Raw genomic sequence first — 19,442 nt, forward strand, 5'->3', positions numbered from 1 at the left:
GGAATTACAGCCCAAAACTCAGCCCTGCGCTTGCTGCACTGTAACCCATGCAGAATGTAAGATCAGCTCCTGTACAGAGACCTCTGTAGTACCGAGGAGAGCCTGAACTGCAGGACCTGTAGGCACAGAAACCGAGGAGCTACAGGAACAAAGGACGAGATAACCACTTGCACTCGCCTCGTGCTGGAAACGGGGACGTGCATCCTCCCTTCCCACCTCTTACACCCGACTTGTAAAATAAGATGATCAAAATCTTTCAGCTTCAAAGAATGTTTTAACCAAAAGATGCTGAAGTTTTCGTAAATCTAAATTTACGTCTCAATTTGTGGTTTTTGTGAATGTTGAACTGGAACATGCATCAGCCAGATAGATCCTCAGACATCACAGCACAGATGGACAGGAAAAACCTCCTGCGGTTTTTGTCCCTTCCTATTATTTGCAGTGCTGTCAGCAATGCAAACTTCCCTTCATCCGCACACGTACAATGTGCTAATATTTCCTGCACATAGATATTTATTTCCATAAAAACAAGAGACGAGTCGGCACAGGATGCGGGCGCTCATCTCAGGTATGGCAGAAGCACAAACACCTTATGAGGAGCAACTCACTTCAAGCAGACGTGGTCGATTCCCCAAAAAGCATCCTGATTTCTCCTGTACCACGCGGACTAACCAGAGAAGCAGCCTGCCATCTCCCTGCTCGTTTCTGTGCACTGCTGTGAACCAGGACGTGACCAGGACCTACAGCGATGCCAGTAGGGGTCTACAGCCATACCTTCTGTACGTGGTTCGAAGTCTACTGGATTTATTGAAAGAGACACCTACAGTCACAACTGGAAGCGACTTATATCTGAAATACGTGAAAATACAGACGTGAAAATAGGAATTAATGCACATCTGAAATAATTGTTTCATGTAAAAAAAAAAAAGGTAGGAAATAGCTCATGCTCATGAGGAACTGACTCAGTCAAAGCACTGATGCCTACAATGCCATCTGCATCCCAAGGCAGTTCCTAGTGCTTAGTGCTAGGACAAAACACATCTCTCCTTTCTGATAAACGCAGAATGTTCCTTTGCAAATTATCTTGGTTGTAGGAAGCCTCCAAGTTTACAGCCTCGTCAGCAAAGCTGCTTCTGCGGTGATCCCATTACACCACCGATGCTCTGCCATGCCCTTGGAGATTTGGGAACAGACTCTGCTTTATCCGAGCCCGCTCACAGCATCCACTGACCCAACTTTTTCCACTCCCAACAAGCTCTGCTCCGACAGCCCTTTTGATCTACCGGAACGCTGTGCAGATTGCCATGCTGAGGCAGTTTCTTATCAGTTTTGAGGAGGGATTCAAGTTCCTCTGTACAAAGACCGAGCACAACAGATCCGACGCAAGTCTTTGTGCTGTATTTCTTAACGAGACAAAACGCATTTGGGCCCAGAATCCAGGAAAGGGTAAGAGAGCTCTCAGTGAGAGCTGTGAAAAACCATGGCAAAGCACCTCCTCTGCCATTCAAAGAGGGCAATGATCAGCCTGTGAGCAGCAAACGCCAGGACTAAGGTGGCATTTGCTGCTGCAAAGCCTTCTGCCTTGTTGAATTTCCAGGACTTAAACCCAGCGCGTGCAGCAGCATGATCTGTCCTCGTGAATTCCCGACTTTGTTGTTTTTTTTTCCTGCAAGTGTGCGTTTTAACAAAACCTACTGAATTATTCTGCTCTGTTAGGGAACGCTGACTCCACAGAACTGAAATGCTTCATAGGGAGGTATCGATTTCATAAGAACTGAACAAGGAAATCGTTACAACATTTCATTTCAAACTTATTATTTCATTTCATAATTTATAACAGCAAATCTGAAGCTCCCTCTAGCTCCACAGCGATGAGAAGTCTCTAAATTTCCCCCAGACCGGCTCTCGCATCGCTCCATTATGCAAAGGCAGCATCTATACCACAGCTACACCAGACTTCTCTGTTAAGCCTCCCATATTTTGAAGTCTTTAAAATGTCATTATCCATTTTCTTTTACAGCCCACATAAAGCAGGTGAGGCTCCTTCACGCAGCAATGGTCATAATTCAGCTGTGCAATCTCTCCTAACTTTACTATCCAACTGCTCAATAACGAGAGCTGGGGAAATAACTCAGAGGCAACCGTTCCACGGTGGACTAGTAAATTTTCTTTGTGTAACGTTGCTCATGTATTTTCTTGGAGCGCATTCCCCTCGCCTTTAATTTGCCTAAATATAGCTAATGCCTAGAGAAATAAATTCAAGTCATATTCTTGGCCTCAAGATGTTTTATAAACAGTGTGGCGCATGCAATCTATGCTCAAGAGGTGTTAGCTAGCTCTAGAGAGAGACACAAACTGTTTCCCACTGTATTTTCCATTTCTTTTTTAAACCTGTCATTTTTACATCTACGGAACAATCCTGCTAGGAGCCCTAACTCCCTCGAATAACCACAGGGAGCAGGGAGAAAAGGACAACAAACGGAGACAAGCGGTGGGAGCTGAGAGCTCCATCCAAAGGCTGGCCCCACGAACATTTCCCCAGGAGCAGGTAAATCCCTGTCTGAGCACCTGCGAGTCAAATATCTTCTCTTGCATGTGCATAGGGGACAGTATGGGGGAAAAGACAGCGCTGATGCTGTTCCACCAGCAAGGAGACAGCACGGGAACTCAAAGCATCCCTCCTGCCTAGCACACAGTCTCCAACCTGAGTCTGGCCTCGGGCAGTTAAGATCACATCAGCCTGATTCCAGCAAAGGCCAGAAAACTCCCCCCTTCTGACATGGTCACGCCAACACTTCTTTGGATAGCTTTTCTATTTAGGGAAATAGGTTTGTAACCTGACCAGTCTTGTGTGTCACTTTCAAGACACCTCCTCCTTCAAAACACCAGCTAAAACCTTCAAAGGAGGCGTTACGTTTTTCCCACTAAACCAACGAGTTTGATAAATCCGTGGTGGTTCTGAGCTGACGCTGAGCAGAGGGGGAGAAGCCCCAAGCACATTAACTACTAAACATGCTCAATTTGGGGAAAACGGCTGCTCTGCTGCACTCATACCCTTCAAAAGCGAGTTTCTGTGTTCCTCCTGTTTCTGCAGAAAGCCAGCCCATCGTTACACGGTCACTTTATTCCGAGACGTATGCGATGCTGCTGAAAGAAACCACCCTGCGTGCCCCCCCCGTGACAGCAGGGGCTACCTGGATCCCTGCCCTGCGAGCACTTGGCACTCCCCTCTGCTAGCTTGGTCTGAAAAAATACATCTGAAATTCGCGACAGCGCACGGCACCGGGGATGCTGGCAGGCGAACACGATGACCGCATCCCTTACGCAAGCCAGCCCTACGTTATCTGCGGCGCTCGGCGGCTGGAAAACTTGCTGCTCCGAGGGGCAGGAGCTTGGATCCGACCGCGAGATCTCGGCTAAAATGGAAGCAGCGAGAAACAGACATCAGCCAGCATAACTCAGAGGAATTCTGTATCTGACGGCAAAGCAGGGAAGGATTTCGAGCCCCGGACTTACGGGTGCAGGAATGTTTAAAAGGCCCCCTGTGAGCTCCTGAGCAGCACGACAGTGATGCAGCCAGACGCTTAAATTGAACGCAGCTTAGCCGATAGTTGCAGAAACAATGTAATTTATTGCACTGTTATTACCACATGCGCGGTCTGTATGATTTATTATAGAAGTGCATTTTCCCCAACACATTTTTAATATTCGGTCTGGCTTTGTTTTATAAAAAAAAGGTAGTCTGGCAATCTGTCACGAGTAAGTTTTGGTGCTGTGTTTCGGTACCATTTTGCAGACTGAACAGCTAGAATTAATTAAGAGAAACGAGGGGCAGACGCAGAGTCCAACACTGAAACCTATTAGCTCCACTTCTCACCAGAGCTACTTAATACATTTCTAATCAGCTTACTAATGTCTATGACCATGCATGCAAGGATGCAGCTATAATAAACCAATACAGAAACTAAATATGAAGATTATCTAAAGATCTCAAAGCAATACTGTTATGGCAACTCATCATCCAGACGGAAGTTTAAACAAAAAAACAGGCTATAAAGTAAAAGACTTTATTCTGACTCATTTGCCAGACACATTAAATTAAGATAATCTAGGGATAATCAAATTAATGCTAAATTCAGTCTGTCTGCTTCCTTTCCCAACCTACAAAGGACTACACAAATGGACTGGTAAAGCAGGAAAACAACGCTGATGTAATCTGTGGGACCTGTTGGCAGCGTTAGCTTTTAACTTCATTTTTAGCTCAAGCTGAGCCTTTTAAGAACATAGGAGAAAAGAGGAGAATCCGAGCCATGACGTATTTGCATTACATTAAAAAAAAAAAAAAAAAAAAAAAGCTTTTCCCCCATGGTTTTCTTAAGCAGTTCAGATTTGCTGCCCCGTATCTCCCGTCTGGGAGACAGGAACTGCCCCAGCCCGGGCTCCCTAAGGAGGAGCAGGTTCGCACAGGGCTGCTGCCTGCTGCAGGCATGCAGCACGGACAAGGTGCCCGAGGAAGAATTAAATCCCCGGAGTACAATTAAACAATAGCTCCACTGCAGGGATTCAAATTGGGCTTTTACAAACAAGGGGCCTAGGCAAAAGGTTCTTTAAAAGAAAAAAAAAAAAGTAGTGTGGAGAAAAACAGATTATCAGCACTGTAAGGACTCCTTGACCTCTGAGGTTTGAAGACGCGATTTAGAAAATACAGGAGTGATGCAGATCTTTTTTTAAATTGATCAGCAGGTTGAAAATAAAAACTTTGTGTTAACCCTGGAAAATCAACGAGCCTCTCAAAAGAATCCCATCAATTTATGCAAGTGAATGTAAACTTATTTGATCTTTCAAGTCCCCCGGAGTGAAAGCCCGACGAAGGGGCCAGAGACGGGACGTCCCCTGCCTCCCGCCCCAGCGGAACAAAGAGGACTCCTCGCTCGCCACGCACCGCTCCCAACTGTCTGCCTTCAGCCCAGCAGGGCTGGGGGAAAACGCCTCTTGTCGTATTGCAGCTTCCACCGACCGAGTTACAAATACCGGGTTTCGTATCAGGACGCGGACACCTGGATGCCTTGTGTGACGCAGGGGAGCACGCTGTGTTAGCCCAAGTGCTATCATGCAACAGGCAGCGTGGCTCCGGGCCTCCCCTGCCCCCTGCGTTTCCCAGGATGTTTCTTCCCAGCCCTCGCACATCTGCGTGCCTGGCTCGCTCCCTCTCCCTGCCCACCTCTACGCGCGCACGCAGTTTCCATTACTGCAGCCTCCGGGAATTTCTCACGCAGGCTCCCAGCAAGTGACTCCCGTGCCCAGGGCACGCTCCCACCCTCCGGCAGCCGTGGGCCCCCTGTCCTCTCCCTGACTCCTTCCAGCCTTCTCCGCCAGCCACCTCCTTCCCCGTCTCCTCTCTTCCCCACGGTTTCACCCAGCCCCGCGCTGCCCCTGCTCCTTCCAGCCCCACGCAGCAGCAGAGGCAGGAGCTGGCACCCCCAGCGCCTCCTCTGCAGAGGGCAGGATGCCTCTCCGGCGTTGCTTTTCCACCAGCGGTTCTCACCCGCCTGCTCCTTTACCTGCACAACACCCACCTACAGGGGAGGAGACCTGGAGGAAGGCACGGCAGCACGAGAGGACTTACCTGGCGACGCTGAGCATGGCAGAGAGAGAAAACGAACGTGGGCGCAAGCTGCTCTTTCACAGCCCCACAAAACTGTCCCCTCTCCAAGCTCTCGCTCCTCTACACCTTCCCACGCAGGTCCACCTTCCCTAGGTGCTGTGCAGCGGGTCTGCTTTCACACTCTCCAGCAGGCAAGCAGGACGACCTCCGCCTTAACTCCCTGCGTCCCCCCGTCCAAGCAACCCCCAGAGAGCAGGACTGCACTTGCCAAGCGCTGAGCTTTAGGCCAGGCAAGAGAGTCCCAGCCCACGGACGAAGCCTCCCCCTCGGCCGCACAATTTGGATCTCCGAGCAGACACCTTGCAGCGTTTCTGCAGCAACTCCTGCCGGTGAGGAGCAGCCAAGAGGCACCGTGGCAGTACCCTCCTGGAGCCCAGCCTCTCGTATGCACTGTTTTATCAGGAGCCAGACCCTGCCACCCCCAGCCAGCCGTGCTGCCGCCAGCTTTTGCCACCCCTAAATATCTACGAGACTTCTATTCAAGAGCTCTTAAGGAACTTGGAAGTGAAACTACGGGACTATCCTCCTCTGAACGGGCTCCGGGATGTCAAACACAGCTTTAACGCTCAGCCTTCACAGCCCACGAGTCCCAAGTCTTGAGAGGCAGACTGCAAGACTGCACTGGGATCTCTCTAAGCAAAAGTTACTCGACAGAAAGGGCAGTTGGACTGGGACAAAACACCTGTACATTTATCACATCATAACCTCTTAAAAAAAGTAATCTAGTTACCCTGCCACTAGTTCTGGGGCTTATAATGGGAAGGGATGGGAGGTGTTAGAGAACACCGAAGCGTATTTCTCAGTGGTTATTTTAAGTTTTCAGGAATTTAAAGCTCGCATGGGCCAAACTTGAGTTTTACTTCTGGCAAAAGCAGGAAGCTGAAGGGTAGGAAACAGAGGAACTTTGTATTCAAATGTATTTGTGTAAAATATTAGCTGAGCTCTATCAGCTCGTTACAGTAGTGCAAGGGAAACACGAAGTTTGTCCAAGAGCTGTATTTATGGATCGAATGCAAAACGATCAGTCTGTTTGTGGAGTACCTTTGGAAACTCCATCCCAAGCGTTCTGAGATGACTCCTTTAAGGCTCTGGCTTTAAAAGAAAAAGCAGGAGAGGCGGCTTTCCACAGGCTCTGGGCTGTCTGCAGCCCCCGAATGCACTCTCCCAGTTTCTCTTCCCCACCAAGAACAAAACGCTTCCCCTGCTGTGCCCATTTGCTGCCTCCTGGCTGAGCAGGCGGCTGCAAAGGATCTTTGCGTGTAAGGCTGTCAGACGATGGTCTGTAATGAGCTCAGCGTGCTGCCGTACTCGCAAGCAGAGGGGGTTAGTCAGAAAGCACAGTTTGAGCACTACTTGCTGCGCAGATCTTCAATAGGAAGCGTAAGAAGGTGGACGTGTAACAGTGAACCCAACTTCCAGCTCAGTCTGCTCTGCTCTGCGGTATCATCTAACGCGGGCTGGCAGCTGTCAAGGGAAAAACCAGTCCTTTTTACGGGGCTACTCAGTATGTGTGCAACCTTCACACACTCCTCTGTGCATCCCAAACAATCGCGCGCAGGCAGAAGGAGAAGATGCTCCTGTGACCGCAGAACAATTCTTGCTTTGTGGCTTTCAGCTCCTCGATAGGAGGAGGCAGCACTATTCGATGCAGAAGCCTTTCGCTATTAGAGTGGCTGCTTCCGCTTCCCAGAAAAGGCCGGGAGGGACAAAGACTCACAAACAAGAGGCCAAAGGACCTCACACCAGCAGGAGGGGGAGTTTCTGCCTTCCCCTGAGCCGTTTCCTTTGTCTTGCATTCCTCCCGCAGCACAGGGGACAGAGCCTTTGTCCAGGCTGGGCTGACCACGTGCAGCTTCTGCCCGCTTCCCTGCCCGAGCAGCCAGAGGTGCTCCTCGGGTCCCCAGCACATGTGCTCCTCACCCTCCTGCAGCAGGGATGCTCCTGGTAGGGTGGAGAAAAGGCTTCCAGCAGAGAGCTCAGCTCCCCTCCACTTGGGGCAGAAAACAAGCTAGATCCGTTCTGATAACCGATTTATTCCACGATAACCACCTGCCAGGAGCCAGCACCCCAGGGCAGGGAGCCCGCCGGCTGTCCTTGCATCGCTCCGGCTCTTGCAGCAGCCTTGCAGGGAGATGTGTCACAGCTTTCTCTGCGTCTCCACGCCTGTTTGTTTCCTCCCTCTTCCAGGGGGAGCCCACATGCAGCACACAGGCTACGATGACTGTGCATTTATAAATGCAACATACATCGGATTTACATGTGCTGCTGCTCTGTCCATCCACGGCATTTGAGAGCAGCGTAAGGGCACCTGGGCTGATGCAGAGCACAAACAGAAGACAGATGATTTTTTTTTTTTTAATAAGCCAGCTGAAAGAACTGTATTTAAGAGCTGAAAAGCAACAAGCCAAGTTCAGTTCCCAGGCAGGGACAGGACACGGGCTGACAGAATTAAAAGGGACAGTACCAGCTGAAACCTAGCCAACTCAAACCGGGCCTAAACCTGCTTTATCGAAATTGCAGGAGTGGCTGCAAACAAGCTGCTTCTTTCAGGCAGCACTCAGATCCCTCGCTTACTGCCTAGAAATACTATGCAACCAGCAAAGCAGCCCAGGGAAGACAGCTTTCCTTCTATTTCAGCCAGGTCTTTTATAAGGAACAAAGACTTTCTGTGCCTCTGCTCCTGGCACAAAGTCTCTCCGTGCTTCAGTGTCAGCCTAGCCTTTGGGGCCCAGGAAGGTCAGGTCTGTTCTCAGCAGAGAGCCAGAAGTCCAGAGACAATAGTGACTTCCATGACAAGGCCCAGGAACCGCCCAGCCTGATCCACGAGCCCAGACAGACTGCAGGAGAGAATAAAGCCCAAACTCCATCAAGGTTAGGGAGGGAGAGACGAAAAGGCTTTAATTTATATTACACAGCTTGCTCACTGACAACATAAGCCATGGACTTTTCCTCCCCTGAGCCAAAGGAGAGTACAGGTGTCCTCAGAAAGTTTTAGGTTCCTGGTCATGCTTTCCGACCGCTAACTGGAGCTGAGGAGGAAGCTGGGTGAGCCTCCTGCCCACTCCAGGCTCACGTCACCACTGCTGACAAAGCCAAAGGCAGTGTCACACAGCAGCGGTGCCGGTCCCCTCCTTTCAAGTTCTTGACAAAGCGCCCAGCGTTTTTCCAACTTGGCTAGAGTGTTGCTGGGGCTTTCCCGTCAGCGCAGCAAAAGCAGTTTGGTGGAGAACAGATCCCAGCAACTCTCGAGCAAAGGACAGGGAGATGCTACCCACCAGGTGCTACATCAGCAGCTGAAGGAGTAGCCGTGCCCTGGGGCAGCGAGCAGGATGGAGCCTGGTGCTGAGGCGCCTGCAGCACTGTGGGGGGCAGCACCCTGCCTGCTCTGAGCAGAAGGAGAGGCCGAGTAAATTTAATCAGCCAAAAGTCTAAGGTCAGGGAATTCCACTTATGCTGCCAGGATGAATGAGGACGGGCAGGACGAGCGCACCACCTGCCTGGGGACGCACTCGGCAGCATTCACACCTGGGGCTCTGCTTTACAACTCCGTGCCCTCAGCCAGTTTTCCACTGGGATCTGAAAGCACCTCTCCAGCCTAGACAGGACTCGTGCAGAGGAAGGACAGACCGCCAGCTGTGTGCTAGTGCACAGCCTGGGAAGCCTCGGCCACAGCCTCGACCACTGCACAGCTTTTTTCTACTGACTGGCAAGCCTCCAACCTCCCTCTGTGCCTCGGCACCCAGCTGCAAGCAGAGCTGGGAGCATTTCCCTGCCTGAATGAAAGCACCAGACCTCAAAGGTCCCCGGAATTACAGACACACGAACAGACAAACAACACTAAGCTCTGCAAGTGCGCAGAGAAGGAACTGCATTAAGCTCGTCTAGAGAAGGCAGCAGGATGCATGCTGACCTGTGCTCAGCGCTACCGGCACGGTGCTGGGGTCTGTCCTCTTGTTCCTCTCCAAGGGAAGGGCTCCCTGTGCTGCACGGCATGGGCAGTCAGTATTGCTACACTCCTCTAGAGTCTGCTAGATGGCAAAAACACCTTGACATTAAAAGAAAACAAACACAGAAAGGTGCTAGAAGCTTACAGTTTCTTTGAGAGGGGAAAAGAAGAGCAATACTAACGACTTTCAGTGGGTCCTGCTGCACCAAACCCAGAACAGTCACATGAAAACAAAGCAGATTAGAGAAAAAAGTCCAAAGACTTAAAAGTGAGAAGGCTTCTCAAGACGTGTCAGAGAACTGCTATGTCAGGAAAGCAGATTGGCATCCAGCTGCCCCATACCTCACGTGCACTCGAAGAAAAAACGCCATGACTCTTACTTTCCTCCAAGAGCTCGGACACAAACCCAAGCTTTCGTGGCTTACCAGCAGAGGCTGAGGCCAGAAGGCTGCCAAAGGAAGGGCTTCGTGCAAGCAGCACTGCCCTGTGTGCTCACTGCAAAGCCAGCGGACCTGTAGGTCGGGTGGTTTGACTACTGGCAGGGCAGGGCCACCGGCCAGTGCCAGCCACAAGGTTCAGCCCTTGAGCATCCCGAGCACCAACAGCAACAGGAAGGGAAGAACAAACGCAGTCCCAGCTTTGGTATTTGTGCAACCCTGGGACAGCGTTCCAAGAGATGTGCTTTTGTAGTCCTACAGAACGTCTCCTCTTAGAATCACCGTGTCTGTTGATGAAACCATTTTCCAGGAGCTCTCTTCAGCATTTAGCGGCTGATCAGCAGCTTTGGAGACAGCCGCTTCTCCGGACTACTGCATAAGCTTTACTTGTGTCTAGAGCAGAAAAGAAGAGCCGGGTCCATCCGTGACCAGCGCTTTGCCACCACCCCTACCAGGAGGGAGGCAATTTACATCAGTATTGCTTGGCAGTTCCCTCCCAGCAGGTTCGGAGCCCGCAGCCAGCTCCGGGAGCTGGGCAGCCTGCACCGCACCGAGCACAGCCGCAGCACGAGCTCGGCAACTGCCTGTCATGCCCGGCACGTCCGCTGACCGCCCCGCGCACGAGGAGCCGGCTGGTTTCAGCAGCCAGCACGGGGCTCCGTACCAGCCACGGCACGTACTTCCCAGCTGGAAGCTAGGGGACGTGACACGGCCGCCTTAGGAGATGGGGGAATGAGAAATATCGGGGAGGTGAGCTCACGAGCAGGGAGAGGCGGATTTATTGCGGCAGTGCAGGGACGCGCAGACGTAAAGGACCAGGCTTGGTGCGCGCTGGTGCTCGCAGAAAGAGCTTGTTTTATGGGAAACGTCGAAGAGGAATTAGGCTAAAACCCAACCGATTTCTCATGGACCACTGAATAACTATCAGATGATGAGAGCTTTTGGCCACGACAAGCTTGGGTTAAATTGGAACCAGTGACTTCATGTTTCCATACCCCTTTACGGGCTCGAAGCACGCAGCCCGCGCGCTCGGTCGAATCCTACTCACCTACGGCAAAGGACGGGCCCGGTGCTGCCTTACAAACTGCACCGAGCCACACTTCCAGTGTTTGCACCGAGTTCACTACACCACAGGTTCTGTTGAAATTAAGTTTGATTTATACTTCTTTGTGGAGCTCAAAAACACAGTTAATCTCCCCCCATTTTTAATCTAAAATCCTGGAATACTAGAGAGGAGCCAGGGCAGCTCTATACTGGAAACCGGTCAATATTACAAACAGATGATAGAAAAATATATATTTTACAGAGCCATAGCAACCAGAAGAGAACAATAAATCAGCCTGGGATTAAAAAAAATAAAAATAAAGGCACAGTCAGGGGAAAAAGAAAAAGTCTATGAAATACTGGAAGATTTTATTTGGCTTTAGTCACCCTATTAGGGAGAAATAAACACTGTTTTACCAACAAGCTGGACAAGCCTCATTTGTATTCAAGGAAGCTGGGCGTTTGTTTTGTTTTCTTTTCTTTTTACACACAGAAATTGGCCAGTGTCAAGAGTGTTTGAAAACATGTCAGCAAGGAAAGAGTCATTGAGGCTACCACATTGAGGCTTTCTAAACTCCAGAGGATCTGAAGATGAGGTCTAGTGGTTAAGCAAGGGCAACAGGTGTCAAAGCGTTCGCTAGCTTAATGGCCTCAGGTCTGCAACCTCAGCCAAATCACTTAATCCCACTGAGTCTCATTTTCAGTGCAGAAGTTATACTGCCTGTCAACCGCACTGGGCCTCTGCGGCCCGGATTAAACTAACTAAACTAATCAGACGAAAATTGCTGAATAAGAAGAAAGCATCTTCTTCACCTGCAGTCCTTACAACTCCTAGCATCATCTTCACTTACCAGAGGAGAAACTGAGCCACACAGAGCTGGTGTAACTCTCTCAAACTGATTCAGCCCTATAATGACACGGGCAGGAAATACTGAGTTCCTATACGTTTTGCATAAACAGAGGACAAAACATTCCATGCGTAATCCTTTGGAAAGGGAACCCCTCCCAGTGACAGCGCAAAGGCGCTAGACATGCCAACGGAGGTGACTGTGGGATAAAAAACAGAATATTGCTAATTTGGTGCTGTGTTGACACACTGCTATCAACGCGTGTAACTCATCACGTACCTGCTGGAATCAGTTCTGTCCAATACACTTTTCACAGGTGTAACACACTTTGCTAGGGAATGATTTAGTCAGGGTTATCCAAGATCTGAAAACTGTCTCTGTGGCACACAAGCAACTTTCTCCTGAAGCAATCAGCCGAAAGCTACATTAAAGCACCGCCCAGAAACTGCATCTTGCGTGCTTACTTCCTTTGCTTGTAGGTTTTGTTGCTACTGCTTTGCAGTCACCGAAACACAAGCAACTTCCTACTACTGACTTGTCAAAGGTTAAATGTTAGGATTTGACTTTTAAATTGGCTGAGACTTCAAAACTCACATTTAAATCTTTTAGTGCACTAGTAATCAGGAAACTAAGAAAAAAGGTAAGTTATGTGTTTATGGAACAAGATCACGTATAAAAGACTTGAAGAGGACATCTAATTGTTAAGACACTCATAATAAAGGGGACTCAGAAGGTTCCCCCTCTGCTCCCACCAAAAGGAAGAATCAACTCTTCCTGACAAACATACATGAAGAATAGTTCAACTTAACTCTCAAAGGCATGGAGCAATGTGGAATTCACAATTACTTCAGTGCTTCACTGCACTTGTTATTAGAAAGTTTCACCTAATGACAAACTCTAGGCTTACCTTACAGAAATTTAAGTAGTGATGGGCCTCTCATATTACTTTATCCCCTATAGCAACCTTTTGCCTATTTGAAGACCGTTCTCACATCTTCCCTTCATCTTCTCCTCCCTAGACTAAACAAACATAATTCTTTCAATCATTCCTCCACAGGTCATATTTTCTGGACCTTTGGGTCATTCTTACTGCTCTCCTCCAGACTTTTTCCAACTGACTTGAAGTCTTTTGCCCAAAACTGGACACAGTGCTCTCTCTTTCCCCTCAAGTTGTTGCCAGCAGCATATGGCTGCACCACATACAACACACAGAACAGTTCCATATACACATATATATATATACATATATATACACACACACACACACACCAGAACAATCCTGCTTCCCTCTCAGAGCTAAGAGTGTTGGTTTAGGCGTAGCTCACTGGTGAAACCAACTCTAAATCTTTTCCTTTTCCTTTCAGGACTGCTGCCTTTGCCTGCCTTTCTCCAGCCAGTACTTGTGCATTGGATTACTCCTGAATAAGCACAGGAACCTGCACTTCTTGCCCCATACTGACCCTTCCTGCACACACAGGCATTTCAGACCATCTCCGCAATTTGCAAAAGGCTGTTCTGAACTCCAGCCCGATGTGCCACAGTGCTTTGCTGAGTCTGCAAGTTTTGTCAGGATACTCTGCATTTCATCATCCCAGTCAATCCCAAATTGCATCAGCCCTAGGACACATTTCAGAGGAATCTCAGTTCTACCCATCTTCTGCGGCTGATGACAACACATTGACAACTATTCAAGTCGAGATATCCAATCAGTATTGCATCCCTTTCTTCAGTTTTTATCAAGATCATATTTCCTCAGCTTGCTCACATACCTGTTATATGAGACAATGTCCAGAGTCTCACTAGTATCAAGATAACAAAGTCACTGCTTTCTATAGTGCCTATTACTTTGTCATAGAATTAAACTAGTTTGTTCTGTTTTACTCTTGATAAATCCATGCTGGAACTTCCATTATTCCCTGGACACCTTCTAGATGGTTTGCTAGTTTGCTAATAGTTGCTTAGGTGCCAAACATCAACTGATTATAAACCTCATGCTTTTTTTTTTTTTTTTTTTAAGGACAATGTAAAGGACAGCATTTGCCATTTTCCAGCCTGCTGGAGAGTTGCATCCCCGGTAATTGCAGAGGCTCAGACTGCACACATTGATGTGTTCTGGGGTAAAAGTTATCAAGCTCAGCCAACCTGCAATCCTTGGACAAATTCACGGAGGGCTATCTCAGTATTTTTAAAGCTAGTTTCACTAGATGGTTCCGTACTACAGACATCCATTGTGGAGAATGCAACCATAATATACGTTATATTGTTATCGTTAGGCACTATGTATGACAAGTTTTTCTAACAATTTCTCCAAATCTGTACCTTACAGCTGGAGGTTTCTCCTTCAGGCCAAGCAACACAGAAGCAGCAAAAACAATGCGTTTGTTTCCATCTACATGAACATACTGCCCTCATGAAGCATATCAGGTAGGCCCTTGAAAACAACCTAACTTCACTGTAGAGAGAAAAAAAAAATTGCAGGTTTTAATTTCAGGAAAACACAACCCACAGCCACCCTATATTAACCAAGCAGAGTAATACTGCAATACGTAAAGAGTTAATCGTAACAAGTCCTGAATAAACTTTCCATAGGAAGAGCGTTTCTTCCTCTGTTTGAATTCAAGTATACATTTGTTCTACCACCAGATATTCCCAGCATACTCATGAACCACGACAAGTTAAGGTCACTGAATTGTGCGGTTTCATTTTCAAGGTTAGGGGGATTGGTGTGTGATTTTTTTTTTCCCCAAACTAAAAATAACAGAGTTGGAATTTGTGGTCATGGTCAAACAGTGATAAAATTAAGAACAGATAAAGCCACAAATACAACTTTTTAAGACTTGTAAACCTAGTTTTCTTGAAAGAGGGGAAATAGTGCTATTTAATCAAAAGCACAAAGCATCAAGTGTTTGTTACAGTGAACAGGGAAGCCAAAGAGATTTGAAATTCAACGTGGAAGACAGCTTTTCTAAACTACAGCCACAGTGCAGGAGAGACGGAAACAACCAAACAACCTACATTTGCCTAAAAGCATTTGTTACAAAAATACATCACCTGCAACGAGATGTGTTTTGAAATTCCAATACACAGAAGTAATATTTAGGACAGCAGTAGCTGCTAGATGACTCTTCAACTCAGTCACCACCATCTGAAAATGCTCAGGCTCAGCAGGAGCACAACTACATCTTACTCTCCCAACAGCTTCAACTGGACCCAGCAAAGCACATCTATGATAACCAAGAAGTTGGCTTGTTGCTCAAGAGATAAGAATTTAGCTCTTAGCATAGCTTTCAAAGTAAACAATTCTTTGACATGCCAAAGTGCCTGGAGCCTACCCAGAAAGTTTCTGCCAGTTTTATTTTTTTTTCCTTGCTTCTTGTTTGGAGTGGATTAAGAAGCATTACTCAAGTTGTCTTGATTCATCAAACATTTTTAAAGCTATTTTAAAGTATTAGAGAGACACCGCAGATTTTTAAACGACTGAGCAGGGCAACAATAAGGTATTGTTGCATCTGACAAATGCTCCAAATTGCACAGTCAGAAGAACTTGAGCAAAAAGGAACCTTTCAGCACATAAAACAATGCCGGAGTGCCACACCCTGCCCAACGCCGAATGGGTTTCGGAAGGAACATGAATAGTCTGCTGCATCCCAGGTCTTGCTTTTAAATTCATCATCTTGCCAGGATTAACCTGACATCTGTGACTAGCTAGAAGATTTAAGCCTAAGTGAGAAAGTCCTTATTCAAAAGAGGCAAATAGTAAACAAATTTCTACTAAAATAAAACTAGAGCCTGATCACTTGCCTCAACAGCATGCAATTTCCTTTTACACAGGGGAAGGAATGGCTGGTAATGTTTGGCAAGAGCACACAGCTGCTTGCTGAAGGGCATGAAGCTGTATGAAAAAAGTCACAGAAGAGTTGGGTTAGGGGGCCTCTGGAGGTCTCTCACTAAGCCTCCTCTCGAAGAGGAGCTATCGCAGAACTTCCCATACTACAACACAGAGCTGTAGCCTCATCGTTGTATTTTCTAGGGCTTGACTCCTCAGTCTTGACCCCTCAATCTTCAAACTACCCCTCCAACAGCTGTCAGCTCCTGTTAGATCGCCCTTCACCTTCTCCGCATAGACAACACAGCCCTTCTTCCTCCAACTCTCCTCCTAGTTCATGTGCTCTTCTTGCCCCGACAGCATTGGGCCTACTGGACCCTATCTGGTTTCTCAGTCCCTCAAACTGAGGGGCCCAAAGCCAGACACAGCTTTTTAAGTGAGGCTTTCCCAGTGCCAAGTAGAAGAGGCAATAACTTCCCTCAATCTGCTGGTCATGCTCTTCTTAATGTAACCCACTATGTGGTTTGCCTGTTGTATGCTCTTGGCTCATATTCAATTTCATATTCAAAGAAGTCGATTTATGATTCATCCACTGGATTTTTTAATAATGTAAATTGAGAACTAAACACCCAGAGGCTACAATCCATTAAAGCATATTTGAGCAGTGCCTTTAAAAAGTCATGGTAGATAGAAAGTCAAAACCAGCACGGATAAGCAGTAGATAATACTGAAGGCCCTCAGAAGTTCACGTCAGAGACTGATATGCATGGGCACAACTGCTCTTTCCAGTCTAAAAACAGCTTGTTTACTTTGAGGTCAGACAGACGAGACTGCATTACTGCAGGAAACTTGAGAAATCTTCCAGCAGAACAATCCTTTGGTTAGCAAAACTCTTCTAAACAGCTCATTGACACTTGCACGCAATCAATGGCTTGGTAATATTATGAAACAGAAAGTGCCAGGAAGACCCATTCTTGGGCTGCTGTACGAGCAAGGGGAGTCTCTGCCCTCAGTACCAGCTGAGTCTGAGAATTCTGTCCTGAATTTTGTCCTACCAAACCACATTTCACTCTGCATTCATCCCCTTACTCATGGAAAGGGTCAGACAAGCAACTGCTCTAGGAGAGGTTGCTGAACATGCAAACACAAGGCACTGAAACTGCTGTTGCAAAGAGACTACACCAGACTAGAAAATGTGAAAGGCTACAAAAAGGGTCTTAAATGTAATATAATTTAACATATAACATGTTGTATGTTATACCTAAGAGGGAGCCATTAGAGCCAGATGCTTTTTTGCATACCCTGCAATACACAGAAATATGTGAGTACGAATTCACCACTGCATAGTTAGTACTAAAAAGCTGCTGTACTGTACAATTCAAGCAGGATGGGAACCTCAAATGGTTACAAAAACTGTGAAAGTCATGTGGATTCAGATGCCTAAGAGTACCAAAGAATCAAGATTGAAAAGATTACAGTTGAACCCAAATTTGGATGGCAACTGGGGCAGACAGCTGCACAGCAAAGGTTACAAATATGCTTATGCCATTTCAAACTGCAACCAGATACACTTCCAATATGAAGACAAGCAATAATCTATGCTGGCATTGGTCTCTGTCCGTCAATACTTAGGAAAAATACTCTGAGTTACCACTGCCTCAATGATTTGTGTCAAATTACCAGAGCAATCCTATTTTCACGTGGACCTTTCCCTTTTGACAGTCAGCCAATCTGACTGAAAACCAGCAGTAGACTCAGAAGTTACTGAGCAATTTATTAACTAGCAGAGCAAGTACCAAACGTTACAAATTCAATAATCATTGATTTGGAAGGTACTTTACCTGTAAAGGATCCCAAACTAGTTTAAAAAAAAAAAAAAAAAAGTTCTTCAATTACTCTCATTCAGATCTTGTGATGGTAAAGGGTGTTTTTCAATTATGCAATGCACTCAGTCACTCCACAGATCTTCACGTGCTCACAAAACAAGCTAATATTCAATCTACTAGTACAATGAAATCCAGGAAGAGTAGTGCAAAAAAGTTGGATGGTTCTCAACTTTCTGGTAAGTCTCCACAAGCACTGATGATTCCCAACTGTCAATTCTTTAGCCCTCCCAGCCTTGGCATCTCTTACAACTTATGTCTTTTTCATCTGTTTGTTTACACACACTGCTGCTGCTGAATTACACAGACGACTGGAAGAAATTTACTTGCGAAGGAACTGCAACCGTTTTGGAAGTTACAGCCCTTCTGCTGAGAAGCGAGGCCTTATCAGACGCGTGCTCCTCAGCCATTTCAGGATAAGCAAATGAGATTCTTACATCTCATCATCTCCTCTCACCCAGAAAGAGCTGAAACCAACAACGTGAGAAAGCAACAAATAGGCACTGGCAGGCTTCCTATAGTTGCTGACCGTTCTGTACCTTCAGCTTCTTGATACTCGTGATTTGGAGTTATGTAAACAGCAGCTGGGTTTTGTCCCCAGCAGCGGAGTTGGTGGAAGATACCCACTTTTTTGGTCAAATGTTCTCACGCGGAGAAAAGTCCTAAGATACGATTGAGCACCTATGACTCAAGTGTAACACCATGTAACAGATGTGGAATGAAAGCAGCAAAAAGCGAGGTAACGTATCTAACCCTGCAGTACCTGACTGGAAGACGTATCTGGCTAAGCCTTGCATTAACTCTGCTGGCCAGGTAGGTGGTGCCGACTCTCCCGTTTCTCTCTTTAGTCGAAATGTCAACTCAAATCCAAAACCACTTGGTCCATCTGTTCCCGTAAACCTGGAGGGAATGAAAAAGGAAAAGTCACAACATGCTTCTTGTAAAGAGAACAGGCTTCAGTACCTTCAGAATCAGCACTACAGAGAAAAGCAAAGTGTTCTCACAGAACACTTCTCACAGAAAATATAAGTTTAGAAATTCTCTTGCTTTGGTCTACACTAGCTCAAATGGCATAACATCGTTATGTTAACTGATGTAAGACAATTTCAAAGATAACCATCATAGTACAGTTCTCAGTCAGAATAATGCAGTCTTGGAATCACGACTTCTTCTGGGGCACCAATGTGATCTTCAGCAGCCTGAGTTTGTTTTCAAAATAAACTTGCAAGTTTTGCAGTGATAGCTGCCCTAACTATATTTGCTTAAATGGCAACACCAAAGAAAGTACCCAACAGGAAATGTTATTCAACTCTAGCGGACTCAAATTTCTGTACATTCAAAAGTGGAATATAACCTTAAGTACTGTGTAGTAGGCTTCTGGGTTGAAACACTAGCTTGTTTTGATGTATGGCACACAGTTTCTGTGCTGCTGATGGACAACAGGGAAGGAATGGAGAGGATGCAGGGAGAAATTTAGTCATCTTTCACACAACACAGAAATTCTTATTTTGCACCAATATATATGGGACAAAAAAAACGTATGTACAAAGTACAGCTTTGTATGTAACATACAAAATGCATGAATGCACAAAGTACAGCTTTGAATTTATGAGGCTATCCTCATACACACAGAGGAAGAACATCGAATATGACAACTACAGCTCATGACTCAGGATGTTTGACCATTTCCCCAGTTTGACAGAGATAGGTGTTAACTTATTTTATTTAGTTTGGTCTAATAAGGTCTACCTAGGAGAATAAAGTCATATTAGAAGCATCAGGGATGTTACAAA

At 46.8% G+C, this 19,442-nt stretch overlaps 1 protein-coding gene and 1 long non-coding RNA gene across 3 annotated transcripts in view; both read right to left on the reverse strand.

Moving 5' to 3' along the window:
* The window catches only part of SUFU (SUFU negative regulator of hedgehog signaling), an 89,700-nt gene that overhangs the window by 48,621 nt on the left and 21,637 nt on the right, over positions 1–19,442 (reverse strand). For both annotated transcript variants that reach the window (XM_067000297.1, XM_067000298.1), the window contains exon 3: positions 18,413–18,549. In XM_067000297.1, the coding sequence (XP_066856398.1) occupies positions 18,413–18,549 (137 nt within the window). The remainder of the gene's footprint in view (positions 1–18,412; positions 18,550–19,442) is intronic.
* On the reverse strand, positions 1,713–17,601 carry LOC125182373 (uncharacterized). The gene is made up of 2 exons (XR_007161961.2): positions 14,992–17,601; positions 1,713–14,392 (listed from the first exon to the last, which is right to left on the reverse strand). It is a non-coding gene; the product is annotated as an uncharacterized lncRNA (long non-coding RNA).

The sequence above is a fragment of the Anser cygnoides genome, chromosome 7, assembly GCF_040182565.1.
Source record: "Anser cygnoides isolate HZ-2024a breed goose chromosome 7, Taihu_goose_T2T_genome, whole genome shotgun sequence".
NCBI lineage: Eukaryota > Metazoa > Chordata > Aves > Anseriformes > Anatidae > Anser > Anser cygnoides.